This window comes from Thamnophis sirtalis, unplaced genomic scaffold (assembly GCF_051295495.1).
Source record: "Thamnophis sirtalis isolate CommonGarterSnake01/CBP01778 unplaced genomic scaffold, rThaSir2_p1.2 scaffold_4, whole genome shotgun sequence".
Taxonomy (NCBI): Eukaryota; Metazoa; Chordata; class Lepidosauria; order Squamata; family Natricidae; genus Thamnophis; species Thamnophis sirtalis.
Window position 1 is genome coordinate 84,665,536 of NW_028261384.1, and position 16,394 is coordinate 84,681,929.

The 16,394-nt window shown below is 42.4% G+C and overlaps 1 protein-coding gene across 5 annotated transcripts in view; it reads right to left on the minus strand.

Moving 5' to 3' along the window:
• Positions 1 to 16,394, minus strand: part of SLC20A2 (solute carrier family 20 member 2) — an 88,586-nt gene that overhangs the window by 2,556 nt on the left and 69,636 nt on the right. For 4 of the 5 annotated variants that reach the window (XM_087713242.1, XM_014066267.2, XM_087713243.1 and 1 more), the window contains exons 9-10: positions 6,309 to 6,494; positions 5,657 to 5,741 (exon numbers count right to left, since the gene is read on the minus strand). In XM_087713242.1, the coding sequence (XP_087569368.1) occupies positions 5,657 to 5,741; positions 6,309 to 6,494 (271 nt within the window). Of the gene's footprint in view, positions 1 to 4,759; positions 4,845 to 5,656; positions 5,742 to 6,308; positions 6,495 to 16,394 lie in introns of all 5 variants that reach the window. The other variant, XM_087713244.1, reaches the window with a different exon arrangement.

Consider the following 16,394-nt stretch of genomic DNA (forward strand, 5'->3'; position numbering starts at 1 on the left):
TTTCTGATCAATCAATTCTGACATTATTTTGGAAATGGAATGCAAACAAACAAACAAACAATTCCAAGAATCTGTTTTGTATCCCCAGAAAAGTGTGGCTGTTTTAAAAGGTTGTAAACGTAGTACATTAAGTGCTCTAAAGTAATTTTGGGAATCAAATCTAAAACACTGCAAAGCCTTAGAATAAATATGTATGCAAGCTAATAAATTGTTTCTGCTCATTTTTATCTGGATTCTATGACTTTTCAATCCCTCTTGTCAGTTGAATGCTTAACAGCAAAGATTAAGATACCACCTAGAATGGCATTCTATGAAGCATCAGCACTTATTTCAAAGAAAAAAAATATGGGTACACTCTTCTCATATGCACAAGAATGAATTTTCCTCATGAGCTTCTTTAGATCATGTAATATACATTGGCAGTATAGCTGTAGCACACTTTTAGCAGCACTGAGCAGGTGCCAGGGACAGCAGAAACCTATGGAAGTATTGGAGGACACAATCATCAGCATTCAAGAATGACACATGATAGTGCCCATAACTAAAATTCAACTGCTAACTGATCCAACTATTGCATATTAAATAGGAGAATAGTTATTAAATCTTCTATAGTCCCAAATCTTGCCCCCAAGCTCTTTTATTTCTGTTACAAGGGCACGAATAGTGTTCAGTTGTTTTTTATCTGGACCTGAAATCTGCAGCCATGTGACTGCTAATTGCAGTATCTAACTCAATTGTTTCAATGCATTTCATACTGGAGTATAAACAGCATCTACATGTCATCCTATTGTATCAAATAATCAGTACTATTACCTAGATCAGGTGTCTGCAACCTTAAACATTCAAAGAACGTTTTGGACCTGTTTCCCATAGAAAACACCGGGAACCACAAAACCTGAGTGGGTGTGACTAACTCAACATCACTCACTCCAACCCAGTCACATGACACCCCCCTTAGCCACACACCAGTCATTTAGGGCAGTGAATGGGTTGTTAAAAAAATAAACCTGGAACCACAAAAACCTTTTGATATATATCTCTCCCTCCCTCCCCCGTCTCTGTCTCTCTCTATCTCTCTCTGTCCCCTTCAATCTGCCCTCTCTCTGTATCTCTCTGTGTGTCTATGTCTCTCTCCCTCTCCCTCTCTCTGTGTGCCTCTCTCTCTCTCTCTCTCCCCTCTTCTATCTCCCTACCCCTGTGTATCTCTTTCTCTCTCTGTGTCTTGCTATGTCTCTCTCTGGCCAGCTGTGGTTGCGAGAGGAAAAGGAGGGGGAGGAGGAGGGTCCTCCTCCTCCAGGCAGCCAAAATCCCCCGTGCAAGTTTTAAAGCTACAGCTGGATGCTGCAGGCCCATCATCCTTTCAGTCATCCCCTCCCAGATCCCATTCTCACCCGCCAGCCCTCATGTTGGCAAGGCTAGCATTGGTTGCAGCTGGGTTGGGACAGTATCTCAGGGTGGAGAGCAGGTTGCATGTCTCTGCAAACAACTGAGGAACACCCAGCACCAACAAGGGCCCCAGAAGAAGTTCCAGCAAGAATGAGGCATTGGAGAATCAGCCCCGACCACTTCTCCAACACCCCCATTTTTCTTACCTTCTCAGGCCAGGCAAGGAGTGATTGGGAGGGGAGGGTGAGGCCAGCTAGTGGTTGGATCACCTAACAGGGAGGCACAGCAGAGGGCCCAAAGAGCTGCATCTGGCTCTGGAACCACAAGTTGCAGACACCTGATCTAGATGTTTTCTACTGTTTTCATCCCTTGCTCATTTTTTTAGGTTTATCTTCCAATTTCCAGCTGATCAGACTCACTAGTAATATCTCCATCACTTTTTTGCTAGCTTTTCTCTTCTTTTCAACAAAATTAAGAAAAAGACTAGGAAGAATGGGCAATACAAAAATGAACAGCTGTGTCTGAAGTTCTAGCTTGGCTTTTGTGGTTGACTCATTACATATCCCTGCTCACAATCAGACTACAGTAATGGGAAGGGATAGGGGAGGCTTTGGGATGTAAGGGAATACAAGTTCTCTGGAAGTGTGAGACAGACTTAAACCCCAAGGTTATTGCCTGGGAACATCCGAGGCAGACAGCTTATTTGCAAAATAAAAACAGTGCAACTGATTGGGAGGTTCGGGGGGGGGGGGGAGTTTTTCTGATGTTGTTTATGCATTAGAACTGGCTTTCCTACTTCTGTACCCATAAGGATTTTAATTAAAGTTATGGAGAAAAAAAGTTCCAGGAGGTTTTTTTTGCTGTTTAATGAAGTGGGACAGTTGACATTAAACTAGTTCTCAGGGTAGTGGCCTACCTGGATTCCACCAGGTCATCCTTGAGATGTTGGCTATGGTCAAAGAAATGGAAGAAAAAAAGAAGCCAGGAAGTGATTCTGGCTCGGGTATCAGAGGTCGCTATCTCAGGCTGGAGCAAGAGCACAGGCCGCTTGCACATGTCCTAAACCAAAACCCAAGAAGCCTGAGCAATCACCCGCAGCCAGGAAAGAGTGAGTGAGAGATGCCTCGTACCAGGGATTGAAGACCAGTGGATGACAAATATGGACAAGGCCAAAGACTCTCTTCTCCCTGCCAGAATCAATATGGTTTGAGGTAGAAGATGGAGAGCAAAGTGGCTAGCCAAATAGGATGAACCTGCTAAGTGGAACATCCCGAATGCTGGTTACAGCCCATCAATGGAGCATCTGAAAGAGAAATTCACAGGGATGGAAATTCGTGCTGCAGCAACACCAGGAGCCGCTTCTGCTTCTGGCAAAGGGATAGTGGAAACCCTGGCGACCCTTGCAACTCCCTCTCCTATCCTTCAGCCAGCAACACAAGCAGCTGCACCTGCAGTCAGAATGCCAGTGCAAATGGCCTTCACAACGCCGCCTCCTCTGTTCCACCAATGGCACTGCTGTGGTCAGGGCCAGGGCTGTAGTCAGGGCCCTATCCTTGCGGTTGCATCTGGGATTCCAGCACTGGTACCAATAGTGGCAGCTGGCATTCTACCCCGGGATATGTCTTATTGCGGGAGAAACTGCAGCCAACCTCCTTGGTGGTCCTCTTTGATTGGTGTCCGAAGCACCTAACCCATTTCTTGGTTCAAGTCTGGCATCACATGGAATGCTACTGAGCAATATATTCGGAAGATGTGACATGGATCCATGTTATTGTGGTCAATCTGGAAGGGAGTACTTCAGAGTGGCTAGTGTCACTACATGATGAAGGCGCCCCTGAGCTAGATGACATTGAGGCTATTATGCAATCCCTAGGACCCCATGGCAGCCCATTGTGCAGAAGCCCCTACCAGTGCCCTAAACCAAGGGAAGTGACTGGTTAACTACCTCCAAGAATTTCGCTATCTACACAGCCACCTGGGAGACTGGTCTGCGTGCTTACTGGTCTATCATTTCCAAGAGGAGCTGAGCAAGGAACTCTTATCAGAATTGCCTATTCCAAGGGGGGGGGGATGCCACACAACCTTCAAACATGGTACTGTGTAGCCATAGAGGCAGAGATTGACGTGGTGGAATTCTACGAACATACTGAGCATGAGTCAGAGGGGGAATGCTGCTAGCCAAAGGAGGCAAATCCTGCCAAAGTCTTGGTAGCTGATTTCATTGAGGAAAAGAGGAGCACTGTGCTGCCAAATGCCTAATATCATGGCCAAGGAATGTTCCCCTCCTTCTGAGTCAACCAAAGAAAACCATTCCATGAAGCCATAAGAGAAAATGCATACAGGGCAACAAGTCATAGAGTTCTCCCTTCTGTCCACTGAAGGGGAAGGAACTCTGGCCTCTATCAGAGAAAACTGGGTTTTCTACTTCTGTACCCATATGGCTTTTCAGTAAATTTATACTCTTGGAGAAAAAATGTCCCAGGAGTTTCTTTTGCTGCTTAATGCAGTGGGACAGTTGATATTGTCTTTAAAAGGAATTTATAGAGAAAGAACGTGGAATGGTAGTACAAACAGAATGTAAAAAGCACCACATTTTATTTAAAATTGAACTAAAAATATGCAATTTACATATTTGAATTTATTTTTTCTTCAAATTTTTAAAAGGGCATCAGTTATACTGGTTTTTAGAAGCAATTTTATACATTATACAAATTTAGTGTAATTATTTTAATGACAATACATATTAGAAAGCAGTTAAGTTCATCACTAAAAGCTACAATGTCTAGAATTTCAAACAGCTAGGCTTATATTGGTTTGAAATTAAACACCATTTGCCTTCAAACAGAAAAGTTGTGACTTAGACTGCACTGCACTTGTGGTTGTTTTCCATAATTTTTACATTCTATAATCCACAAGCGTCCAGTATGAAAAAAAATATTTGTGAGAAAAATACTATTAATGCAAAGCTAACATTAAATTTAATATGCGGAAGCAAGAATACTAAAATGTTACATCTATTGCTTGTTAATTGACTATTAAAATGAATTCTACAATGTAATTCACAAGTTGCAAAAATAATAAGCAATAAAAAAATAAACTATGGTCTGTGTAATCTAATATTTGTTTTAAAAATCAGTTTCCTATTATTTGGAAGAATTTATCCTTCAAATTTTTAAAGCATTTTTGAAAGTAAATAAAAATTCCACATTTTGAGTTTTGATTATTGATGTTATAAGCAATGTAATATATTGTATGTCACGAGACATTACATAGTGAAGGCAAAATGGGGAAAAAATCAGAATTTACTATTTATTTATGTGTTTAAATGATTGTGAATGTGTTTAATTGGCATGACCACTGCAAACTCCAATACCTTGCAATGAGTGGAGCTTATTGGAATACCCACATTTGAGGCTACAAGTACGGTTAGCGCACACATAACTTCAATGCAAAATCCACTGTGAAGAAATAAAAAGAGACAGATGGAGATTTTGTAGCGTAAAAGTGACACATAGGAAATCCCATGCCATGCATTCATCAGGAAAGTGGAAGGATGAAGGATATAAGGTGTCAGAACCTCTTGGCAAAAAAGAATGCAACAGATCAAAGTTCATGTGTGGCATGACCTACAGAAAAAATATGGCTATTCAGAGCCAAATCTATCAACAAGGTTTGAGACAGCACTCAAGGAAAGCCTAATACAGATTTGTTTCAGCTTATTGTATTCATAGTAGCTAACAAAAGTCCTTTACATTTTCAGTATCAGGTGATAAAATGCCTTAGTTCTCTTCTCATTATTAGAGATTTTTCCCTTTTATTTTTAAAATGTAGATTGAATTTTTATTTAATATTCTTGTGCAATTGCATAGCCATATGAATAACTCAGCATCAAATAAAAAGCACAAGTTTTTAGTTTTTGCACAAGATCTGGGCAATTAACAGGGCACGCAAAAATCCAAAGGCTGCCTTTTTATGGAACACATAGCTACATAAAATTGAATATGGCTGTGCATTTAGTTATGAATAAATACTAATAAGTTTTAAAATGCTCAGCTGTAAAAAACCTGAAAGATAATTAAATGTTTGAGAAGGGAAGTAAAACCTCATATATCGTGTATTTTATAAAAATATGAGGAATGTCTTCTACATCCAATTTAAGTTTTCTACTGTGTTATCATGCCATTATAAACTGATCTGAGCAGCAAGGTTAAAAAAAATAAAAATGAATAATCCAGACCAGCTTGGCTGCAGTCACAGGGCAAAGGCATACCTTGCAGTGTGTAGTACTGACAGGAAGTCCAACATTGGAAGCTACCACAACTGTGAACGCCGAAGCCAACTCAATAGTGAAACCACTGCAGGAAGCATAAGAAAACACTTCACAGTCACTCTTTTTTTTTAAAAAAATATCTTGATCTATCAGTCTGGGTTTATACCTTGCAACATGCCAAAAGCTTACCCGTTCTTCTTCAAATGCTTTCCTCCAATGTTTGATCATTGAGTTATATTAAAAGAATAAGAAGCTGCTGGATAATGAAAACTATATACACACATACATCCAGATTAAATTAGTGAAGCAACTTTCTGGTATCTGATATCTAATCTATATTCCAAGAAATTAAGGCTTAATTAGCAATTAGGTTAGCAGCAGAATTCTAGTATGCATGAAAAACGAATAAAAATCATGGATCAAGTTTTTAGTTTTAGAAAGCAAAACTAAACTACTTTGATTTATGCCTTTTCTCTATGCTATTCAAGACATTGTCAGACTTTTCTGCTCAACTATATCCCAACACTTTAAGCGTATTATGTTAGTTTAAAGACAAGATTTTCAACTCAGTTCAAAAGCAAAAATAATTAGGGGCAAAGATGTCACGACAAAATTTATCAAAGTAAGTATTATTCACTCAACAGGCACTTACCTTGATGGTGTGATAGGTGTGAGGTCTTTTCCCATTGTTTGGATCACTCTTCGTCCCCAGACCCAGAGGCCTACACAGATGCCAATGCCTCCATACAGTAGCAGCCAAATAGGAGTAGGAGAATCTTGCATTACACCACCCTGATCATATATAAGCCAGAGGGCAACCAAAGGGCCTATAGCATTGCTAGAGAAGAAAATATAATGTCAAATCCTAAATACTTTGCTGTAATAGCTTGCAGACCATCTTAATGTACATCAGACTAGCTTCTTACAAAAAGCTGTTTTTCTATAAGCATTAGCCTTATACTGTCTTCGCAGTCAATCTCCTTCAATGTTCTTAATTTCTTGCTTCCTTGAGCATAGTGGATGTGCTGTTATGATATTAGAGAATACCAAATGACTCTTGTGCATATCTCATGAATATTACTTGGCAAAAATCTATACCTAGCACAGACCAACCATTAAAATACTTTGCTGATTGTTTATCATTGGTTTTATGATATTTATGCCCAGGTAACTTCAGAACTATTGATTATGTAATAGTTACTATGGCAACATTAGCCCCAAGTTCATTTCTGAGCTCAAAACAGTTGGTTTGAAGCGCTAAATGTTATCAAGTTTGGCTACCTCAGGTAATGTTTTCTTTGTTGCAAATCTATGTATTTATCAAGAGGAGTCTAAAAAACACCTTGTTTTATATTCATCTCTAACACAAAGTTAGATTGGTGCAGAGATCAAGTAGAGGTTCCCTCCTTCTCTTCCTCAATGTTCAAGATTATTTGCATGGACCACTTTAAAATCATACAATTAAAAGTAGGCTGGAATTTGAAAATAAAATATAGGACTCAATACATATCAGGTTGGAATACATAATGGACATTCGTAAAGTCCTAGAAATTTTATGAACAATAGTGTTAGATATTAGGACTCTTTCAATCTGACAAATGACTTAGAAGACATTGGACTTCATACATAACATTTTTCTGCTATTTGATAAGCAATAAGATTTTTGTGCAAGCCTGGAAAAATTGTGGTTGTTTTAAGGAAATCCAATTGATAAAACAACCATCTACCATCTTGATGTGACAAAACATACATGTCCTGTTCATTTTTTCTGAGACTGCTTGTGCAATAATACCTACTTAAAAGACTGAAATTGTGATAATTCAAAAGCTGAATTATTATTTCATTAGGTTTATGACCCATGATTAAGACGAGATAAGGGAAAGAAGATCTGCAGCAGAACAATGCTCTGTTACTTTACTACCATTATTAACATACAGCATTTCTGAACAATGTTAATTTGTCGCTGGAAAAATAAATTGAATAATTTTCAAAACAATACAATTTACAATAAATAAATTTGAAACAAATCTGAAATGAGCTTACAATATTTAAAATTCTAAATAGAGTATTTCATGCTTTAAAAGTTTCAATTTTAAACCACTTTGCATAATGCTAATAAATATATATGTTCATTACAGAAAATAAGAAAAATGAAAGTGTGGGAAAAGAGCAGGAGAATAGAGACTTGTTCAGATTGATTGTTTTTCATATACTTAACAATGGAAAAAGAGAACCCATCTATTTATTATATTTATATCCTGGATTTCATTCAGGAGTTCAAGACAGCATAGGGTTCTTTACTTTAAGAATGTGAGAGGAGCTAAAACTCATCAATGCTCTTTTTAATGTTTCTTTGGAAGGATCTTCCAAAGACATTCAGTTGGTTCTTAACCTAATTGGCTTCCAGAAGCTGCTCAAATCAACACTCTTCCATGGAGCATATGGGTCTTGACTTCATCTTGGTTTCATTGATTCAACTTTATTAGGAGTTTTTCATTAGTTTATTGGTAGTATATTATTATTATTATTATTATTATTATTATTATTATTATTATTATTATTATTATTATTATTATTATTTATTTACTGCATATCGTTCTAACATATATTTGCATACCACCAAAAGTCCTTAGGGGTTTGGCAGTCTATAAATGTAAAAATTATACATAAGCACTTTTGTTGGCACTTTTTCTATTTTATAACATGAGTTAGATAATTTCTAGTTCCTGCCTGGAACTATTTGCATTGTGTTATTCCCTAATCAATAAAAATATTGATATAGAAGTTAATAGTATCAGGTGTGGAAAACTGGCTTGCAGTCATAACTGATTTATTTTCCAATGGTATCAATTGTATCTACATTAGGAAAAGGGACTTGATATGAAAAGCAGGTGGTGACTATGGAAGAGATGCATGGAAATTCTGTAACCAACTGACACACTTTCTACAATTTGTAATGGAAGATGGGTTTTTATATTTTTATTTCTATGTTTGTTGATCCTTGTTCAAAATCGACCGTTGGACTTACCTGAACGGTCCTTCTATGTGTGCTGCGAGAGGAATCCAAGCATGGGTTAACTTTGTCCATTAGCCTTGAGACTGAGTTGTGTAAATTGGTGACCATGCCTCCACTGGCCGGAAGGGCTCAGTTTCGTATGAAGTCAGCCGTTTATTGATGTATAACAAGAAGAACAATAATAACATAACAATAACAGTAGTAATAAAGGCCGTAGCCAAAAGGCATACAAACATATTCAGGAAGAAACGCAAGTCATAAGCAAATAACATCTGACATAAAGCGGTACATATCAATGAAGATAACGAATTTGAAGACATGACCACCCTGGCCAGCCGCAGCTGCGGGCGGGTTTGGATTCCCCTCGCAGCACACATAGAAGGACCGTTCAGGTAAGTCCAACGGTCGTTCTCCTGTGTGCTGCTTGGGGAATCCAAGCATGGGACATGCCAAAGCAATTAAGGTCCAGGGCGGGAACCAGGCTGGCCAGGGTCCCCCGCAGGGGGGAGCACCTGTTGCAATACACACTGCCCGAAGGATGCCTCAGCCGAGGCATACACATCAACCTTGTAATGTCTGATAAATGGTGATGGTGTAGGCCAGGTGGCTGCTCTACAGATCTCTTCCACTGAGGCTTGCGTGGACCAGGCTGCCGTGGTGGCCGCACTCCTGGTAGAGTGAGGGGTGATGCGCCTGGGAACCTGCCGGGATTGACTGTCATAAGCAAGGGCGATGCACGCCTTCAACCACCGTCCTATCGTATGAGAAGAAACTTTCTGTCCCATGGAAGATGGTTGAAATGAAACAAAGAGTGCCTCAGACCGTCGGAAGGACGCTGTACGCTTCACGTAGCGGCGAAGAACCCTGCGCACATCCAGGTGATGCCATTGGCGCTCCTGAGGATGAGAAGGGATGGGACAAAAGTCCGGAAGGACGAGTTCCTGAGCTCTGTGGAACAGCGTGTTGATTTTTGGTAGAAAGGCTGGGTCCAAGCGGAGAACAACCCTGCTGGGGTGGAATATACAGAGATCCGCTCAAACGGAAAGAGCCGCCAGCTCGGAAACCCGCCTGGCTGATGTAATTGCCACCAAAAACACTGTCTTAAGAGTCAATAGTCGAAGACTGATGGAAGAAATAGGTTCGAAAGGAGAGTCCATAAGTGCCCTGAGCACTAATGACAGATCCCAGGTAGGGTAGCGGTGCACGGTCGGAGGTCGGATGTTGGCCGCCCCCTTCAGGAAGGCCTTGACTTGAGAATGTTGTGACAAGGAGCGTCCTTGACCTCCCCCAATCACCGTGGCAAGAGCTGTGACCTGCCTGCGGAGCGTGTTGGGTGCCTAACCTTGGTTAAGACCAGATTGTAGAAAGTCCAACACTCGGGGCACCGAATCCTGGAGGGGGTCTGCCCCAGCCCGTCGGTACCACTTGCAGAAGGCCTGCCAAGTAGCCTCGTAAATTCGAGTGGTGGAAGGTCGGCGTGCCGCCTGAATCGTGCTGATGACCTCACTGGAATACTGCAGGTTTGTCAGAATAGTCCGCTCAGCCCTAAGTGAAGCAGCGTTGTAGTCGGCTGCAGATGGCTCTTGGGAAGATTCAGCACGAAACCGTGCCTCCGCAGGGAGTCCATCGTTACCTGAAGATCCCATAGGGCCTGGTCCCGGGATGGTGACAGGACCAAGATGTCGTCTAAATAACAATTCACTCTCACTGGAACCGAACGAAGGGAGGCCGCCACCACCGCCAGGAGCTTGGTAAAAGTGCGGGGCGCCGATGAGAGGCCAAAGGGCAAGGCCCTGTACTGGAAATGACGGCCCGCAAAGTGGAAGCGCAGGAACCGTCGATGGGCTGGATGAATGGGCACATGGAGGTACGCCTCCTTGATGTTGATTGACGTCATCATGTCACCTTGGCGGATGGATGCCAGGATGCTTTTCAACGACTGCATCTTGAACCTCTGGTACTTGATGTACCAATTGAGTCTTTTCAGATCTAGAATGGCTCGCCATCCTCCTGAGCTTTTGGGCACCAGAAATAGGATGGAGTAAAACCCTAGACCTTCCTGCCTCTTGGGAACCTGTTCTATTGCTTTGATGGATACGAGATGATTTATTTCGGCTTCCATGAGGTGCCGCTTTACTGAGCACCTGGGAACGGGACACCTGATGAAACGTCTTGGAGGAATGGAGAGAAATTCTAGTGTGAGGCCCAGCCTCGCCACCTGAAGGGCCCAGGCGTCTGAGGTGGTTTCCGCCCATTGATGAGTGAAGGCCAGCAGACGCCCGCCCACTGACTCTTCCCCCTGCGAGTCACCAGTACCTCCGAAAGGACCGGTTTCCGGAGCCACGAAAGGATCTCCTGTTGTGGGATTGCGCCTGGTGCTGTTGGAGTCCCCTATCTCTGCCCCCCCCCCCACGGTCCTGGCCGTGGTCCTGCGACTGGTGAAAGCCCCTGTTGTAATGGGGAACAAAGGGGGCCGCTGCATAGCCGGAATAGCTGCCCCGAAAGGACTGGCATCTGTTGTATGGCTGCTGTCGTCTGGTATTGCACCCCCCCCCGAGGAAGGGAGGACCTTGTTTCTATGAGAATGGGATCGAGAACAGAGCCAAACAAAGCCCCGCCCTTGAAGGGCGTGGATGCCAGGCGCCATTTAGATTTAATGTCAGCCTGCCAATGACAGAGCCACAAGAGGCGACGGGAGGCCACATTGGAGACTACAGCTCGAGAAGCAAACTTAGCAGCATTAAGCGTGGCATCCGCCGAAAATTCCAAGGCAGCCATAATTTTAGTAACGTCCTGGTGAAGGCGCACCTCGTCAGGGGCTAGCCTCTCCTGCAACTGCTTAAGCCAGAGCACCGAGGTCCTATTAAAGAACGATGCCGCAGTAGCAGCACGTAAAGCCCAGGCCGTGGCCTGGTGTGTCTTACGAATAACTGTCTCGGCTTTACGGTCCTCAGCCTTCAGGCCCTCAGATATCTCAGATGGAATCAGGGCAGGGGAAGCTAGGGCTGCTACTGGCTGATCCACAGTTGGAAATTGCAAAAGGGTCTCCAAATCAGGGGTAGAAGTGTACAGCTTCCTGTTCCCGTTGCTAGGAGGGGTAACTGCAGTTGGCTGGTCCCATTGCTTCTGAATGAGATCCATGAAAAGCTTTGGAGAAGGAACCACCTCCTGCAATGAAACTGGCTCAGCAAAGAGGCATTCAGTGGTGTCCAGGCCTACAGCACAACTATCCTTGGGAGCTACCTCTCCCATATGGGTAGTGGCCTTACTTTAAATAACAAGGATTTAAACAGAGTAGGCCGAAACAGACTAGAAGAATTAGGCTGGTCAAAGATCAGGCCTTCATCATCAGAGAACTCCCTATCAATCAACTCCCCTTCCTCCACCAAGGCCGAATCCTCACCATAAGTAGAGGGAAGAGGGGAAACAGGCCCTGTCAGGCAGATCCCCCTGTGGAGCTGGGAGAGAAGGCCCACCCTGGGTGGGAACCACCACCGGGGCCTGATTCCTCCGAAGCAGCTCAGCATCCACCCCCCTGGATATAGCTGCAGATATCATTTGGTAAATATCTGGGGATAGGCCCTGGTCATAGCCTTCCATAGGCCTTAGGCCTGCAGCAGTGAGAGTAAATGTGGCAGAGGGCCCAGCACGTGGCATAGAGTATATTGGAATAGCCTGGGCCTCGGGCAGTGCTGTGGGGAGCTGGATCCCCAACCCCCTGCCCCAGATTCAGGGATAACAGGCAAGGAACGATCTGGAGACCAGGTCTGGAGGCCTGCAGGTTGTGGGGCTGGTGAAATATGCTGAGGTAAGAGCGTGGGAGGGGAAACTCTACCCTCTCCAGAGGCTTTAGATGGTGCTTTAGATTTATCCTTCTTTTTGTGGCCCTTATCCGGAGCTCCGGAGGTCTCCCTGGGCCTCTGACTGGTGGCCCTAGAGTGGCTCTGCCAGGCCTTGAACTAACCCCCGCTTGGGCAGCACCCGGATTATCAGAAGAGGTTTCAACTGTACCTCCCACAGTAGAATGATCAGCCATTGCAATTAATTGAGATTCGAAAAGACTCAAAAGGCACAAAGCACAGAGTTCACTGAAAGGCAAAGAGACCGCGTGGCCAGCAAAGCAGCAGGAAAACAACTCCTCCCCAAGGCACACAAAGCTGAAGTGAGGGAATTGGGAGGGGCCGATGAATCAGCAACTGCAAGAGGAGTCTCAGCTGCGCCTGCGTCAGAAACGGCCCCAGCATGGCGCCGAACAAACGAGCGCCAAATTCAAATCGTAAGCCACAAGCACAGTCCCTTTAGGCTCTCAGGGGGAAAATAATGCCGGGACCGCTGGCGCGCTGCCCTAATGCAATCGGCTTTCCGCAAAGGCAAACCTCGCTGCGAACAGTGGGTAACTCCCAGCGGCAAGAGAAGAGAAGCCGCGCCGCGAACGGCAGGCAATTCAAGGGCTCCGAGGCTCTTACCACAGCAGGGGCTCTTGTCAGCCTGAAGCTCCGCGCTGTGGAAGAAAAAACCCCTGCTGGCAGGCACAAAGGATCTGCCGCTCAGCCACCTGCAAAGGCTGTAAACGCCTACGGGGGGGGGGGGGAAACTCAAGCCCCAAACGGCTCCAAATGGGAGAGAAATACCTGAGCGGTAAAAAGAGCCATAGAGGGAACTGGCAGACAGTGAACTGTCGCCTCCCCATCGTAAATCTTTTCCACCAATTAAGTCCATCGTGCTTGCAAGGAAATCCAGAAAAAGAGTATAATTTTGTCCCAGAAGTCTGGAGAAGAATTGATATACGTCTCGTTGGCTGGACTGAGTTAAGAAAACTGAGCCCTCCCGGCCAGTGGAGGCGTGGTCACCAATTTACATAACTCAGTCTCAAGGCTAATGGACAAAGTTAACCCATGCTTGGATTCCCCAAGCAGCACACAGGAGAAGTAGTAAAAATTGTTTTTTTTTAAAAAAGAAAAGAGATTTTGGAAATAACATACCTAGATTTTTGCTTAATTTTTATTATAGAAATCTGCAGAATAATAAAGGCAGGCAAGTTGGGGAACCTGATAGACATCATGACGTAATAGACTCTAAGCCATTTATTTCTGCATTACCTTTTATCCTGTTTTCAGCATGTATATGTTTACTTATCATTATCCTCATCCTTAAACTTCACAAAGAGATACAATATAAATTGAGAACAGATTGTATAATGCTTATCTGTTCCCTAGTAGTATTGGGGATGGGAGGTATGTTTTAACCCAGTTTCTGATCAGAAAGGGGAAAAACAATAATTGTAGATGCAGTCATTAACTAGCTGAGGAAAAATATTCAGCTCCCAAATACTGAGTTTCTCCTATGATTCCTTCAGGAAAACTTAAGAAAAAATACTAATTCTGTAAACACTGTAGAATCCTGATTATGTTATTAAGATTACTCAAGGACACAAAACTGTGCCAGCTTTTGAAGTCTATCAAATTCTTCCCCAAACTACATCAATAGCTACGGTATTTTTCAGAGTATAAGACGCACCTTTTTTCCTCAAAAAAGAGGAAAAATCTGGGTGCATTTTATACATTGAATACAGCATTTTTTGCATCCTGAAGCCATGCCCCCTTCACCAAAATGGCAGTGAATACCCTTACAGAGGCTTTCAGAAGAGCTCCTGGGGGCTGGGGAGGGCAGAAATGAGCAAAAAACAGGCTGTTTTTGCTCCCCACCCAGCCCTCAGCAGCACTCTATAAGCCTCCATAAGGCTATGCTTGCAATTTTTTTTGACAAAAAGGGCCTGTTTTCGCAAAAAACAGGCCGTTTTTTGCTCGTTTTTGCCCCCCCCCCCCAGCACACTGTAACACACACACACCCAAGGCTATTCATGCCTTTTTTTGGAGAAAAAATTTTTTTGGGTGGTTTGCAGAGTGCAAAAACTTTCCCCCCCCCTTTTGGAAAGCTCTTTAAGTGATTGATAAGAATTAGACTGTTCAAGTGCTGTGCCAGCAGAAAGAAAGTCTTAGGTGCTGCCGAATGTCAGCGATTTCCTTCTCCAGCATATGGATAAATACACCTGGAAACATCTACCTACCTACCTACTCTCTCTCTCTCTCCCTACCTATATACTGTATTTTTCTCTTTCCCTCTCTCTATCCCTCTATCTACCTAACTACATACTCTCTCTCTCCCTACCTACTGTATTTTTCTTTTTCTCTCCCTCTCCCTCCCTCCCTACTCTCTCTCCCTACCTACCTATCTATTGTATTTTTCTCTGTCTCTATTTCTCTCTCTATCCCTCTACCTACCTACCTACACACACACACACTCTTTATCTCTCCCTACCTACCTACTGTATTTCTCTCTCTTTCTCTCCCTCTCTATCCCTCTATCTACCTACTTACTTTTTTAAAAAAAAGCCTCTTCAAAACCTTGGTGTGTCTTATACTCCAGTACATCTTATACTCTGAAAAATACGGTACTTCTTTTTCGCTCCCCTCTTTCCTTGGGTCAATTTTACATTTCTTGATAGTCAGTCAGTCTAATAAAGATATCTGGGACTCAAATTAGGATGCTGAAATTTTTTGACTAGCAAATCTCCCTTTGTTTTTGACATAATGTGGAAATTTAGATATTCAACAGCAAGATCCTTCAGTAAGTGAAGAGGAATTTACATAGAAATGGGAACAACTCGGTAAAGATGCCTCCCATTCTATTAGTAGTTAAGCATGCAGGGTTCCCAGTGAATGTATACTGAAGTAATATTTATCCCAGTTACTTTGTTTTTGTAGGTTTTTTCTTTTAAAAGAACCCACCAGATATAAATTAGGCCAATTACATTGATATAAACATAAATGTACTGTAATTTCTTTATAACTTTTCTAATCAATTACACATAAATCTGTATGATTTATCTAAAGAAAAAGACACATGTTTTAATAGGTTTTATATTTTAAAAAATGTGACATTAACCATTTAGCTATTAGTTTCAACAGCTTTGAAGAATTTTCAGCACAACATGCGTCCCAGCATCTGGTAGAGCCTAATGTAAATGTCAATGTGCCCCATGGATCCAGATTCTGAATAACCGTGGATATAACATTTAGTTATAGTCCTATTCATATTCTACTAAATCAAAGCTTCTCCCTAACATATTAATGCACAGTATTTATCAACTAGGAGTGAATGAAAACATTTATATGAAAAATTACATATTTGGGGGGGGGGGGGAATGCCCTTCTAAAGATAAACATTCCTTAAAAGACCTCCATAATGTAATGGTATAAACAAAGGATTATCTCTCCTCCCATCCCAGAAAACAAAAACAGGATCAAAAGAGTGTAAAAGTTGCTAAATAGAAAAACATTCTTTTTGATAATAGTGATTCTCAAAAAGTTAAACTACATGCAACTGCAAACAGGTCACAAGAATATTATATTGTGCTTGTAATACATTTAATAGCCAATGTAAAATTGGTAATTACTTGTCAACAGGATTTCCATATATTCCATTTTCTACGTATGAATAGTGTTCCATTCCTGCAATCTTTTAAATAAACTATTATGGCAATATTGTAATGTTTTATGTTAAGGGAGAACTGTTGAATATGATTGTTCTCTCCTCCTCCCCCCTTTATCCTGCAAAAAACAGCATGATCCTGTCTTGTAAATGCATGGATGTTTCCATAATATCAATAAAGGTCTCTCTCAAGCTGTTTACCTGCCATTGACAATTTGTTGTTGCAGAAAC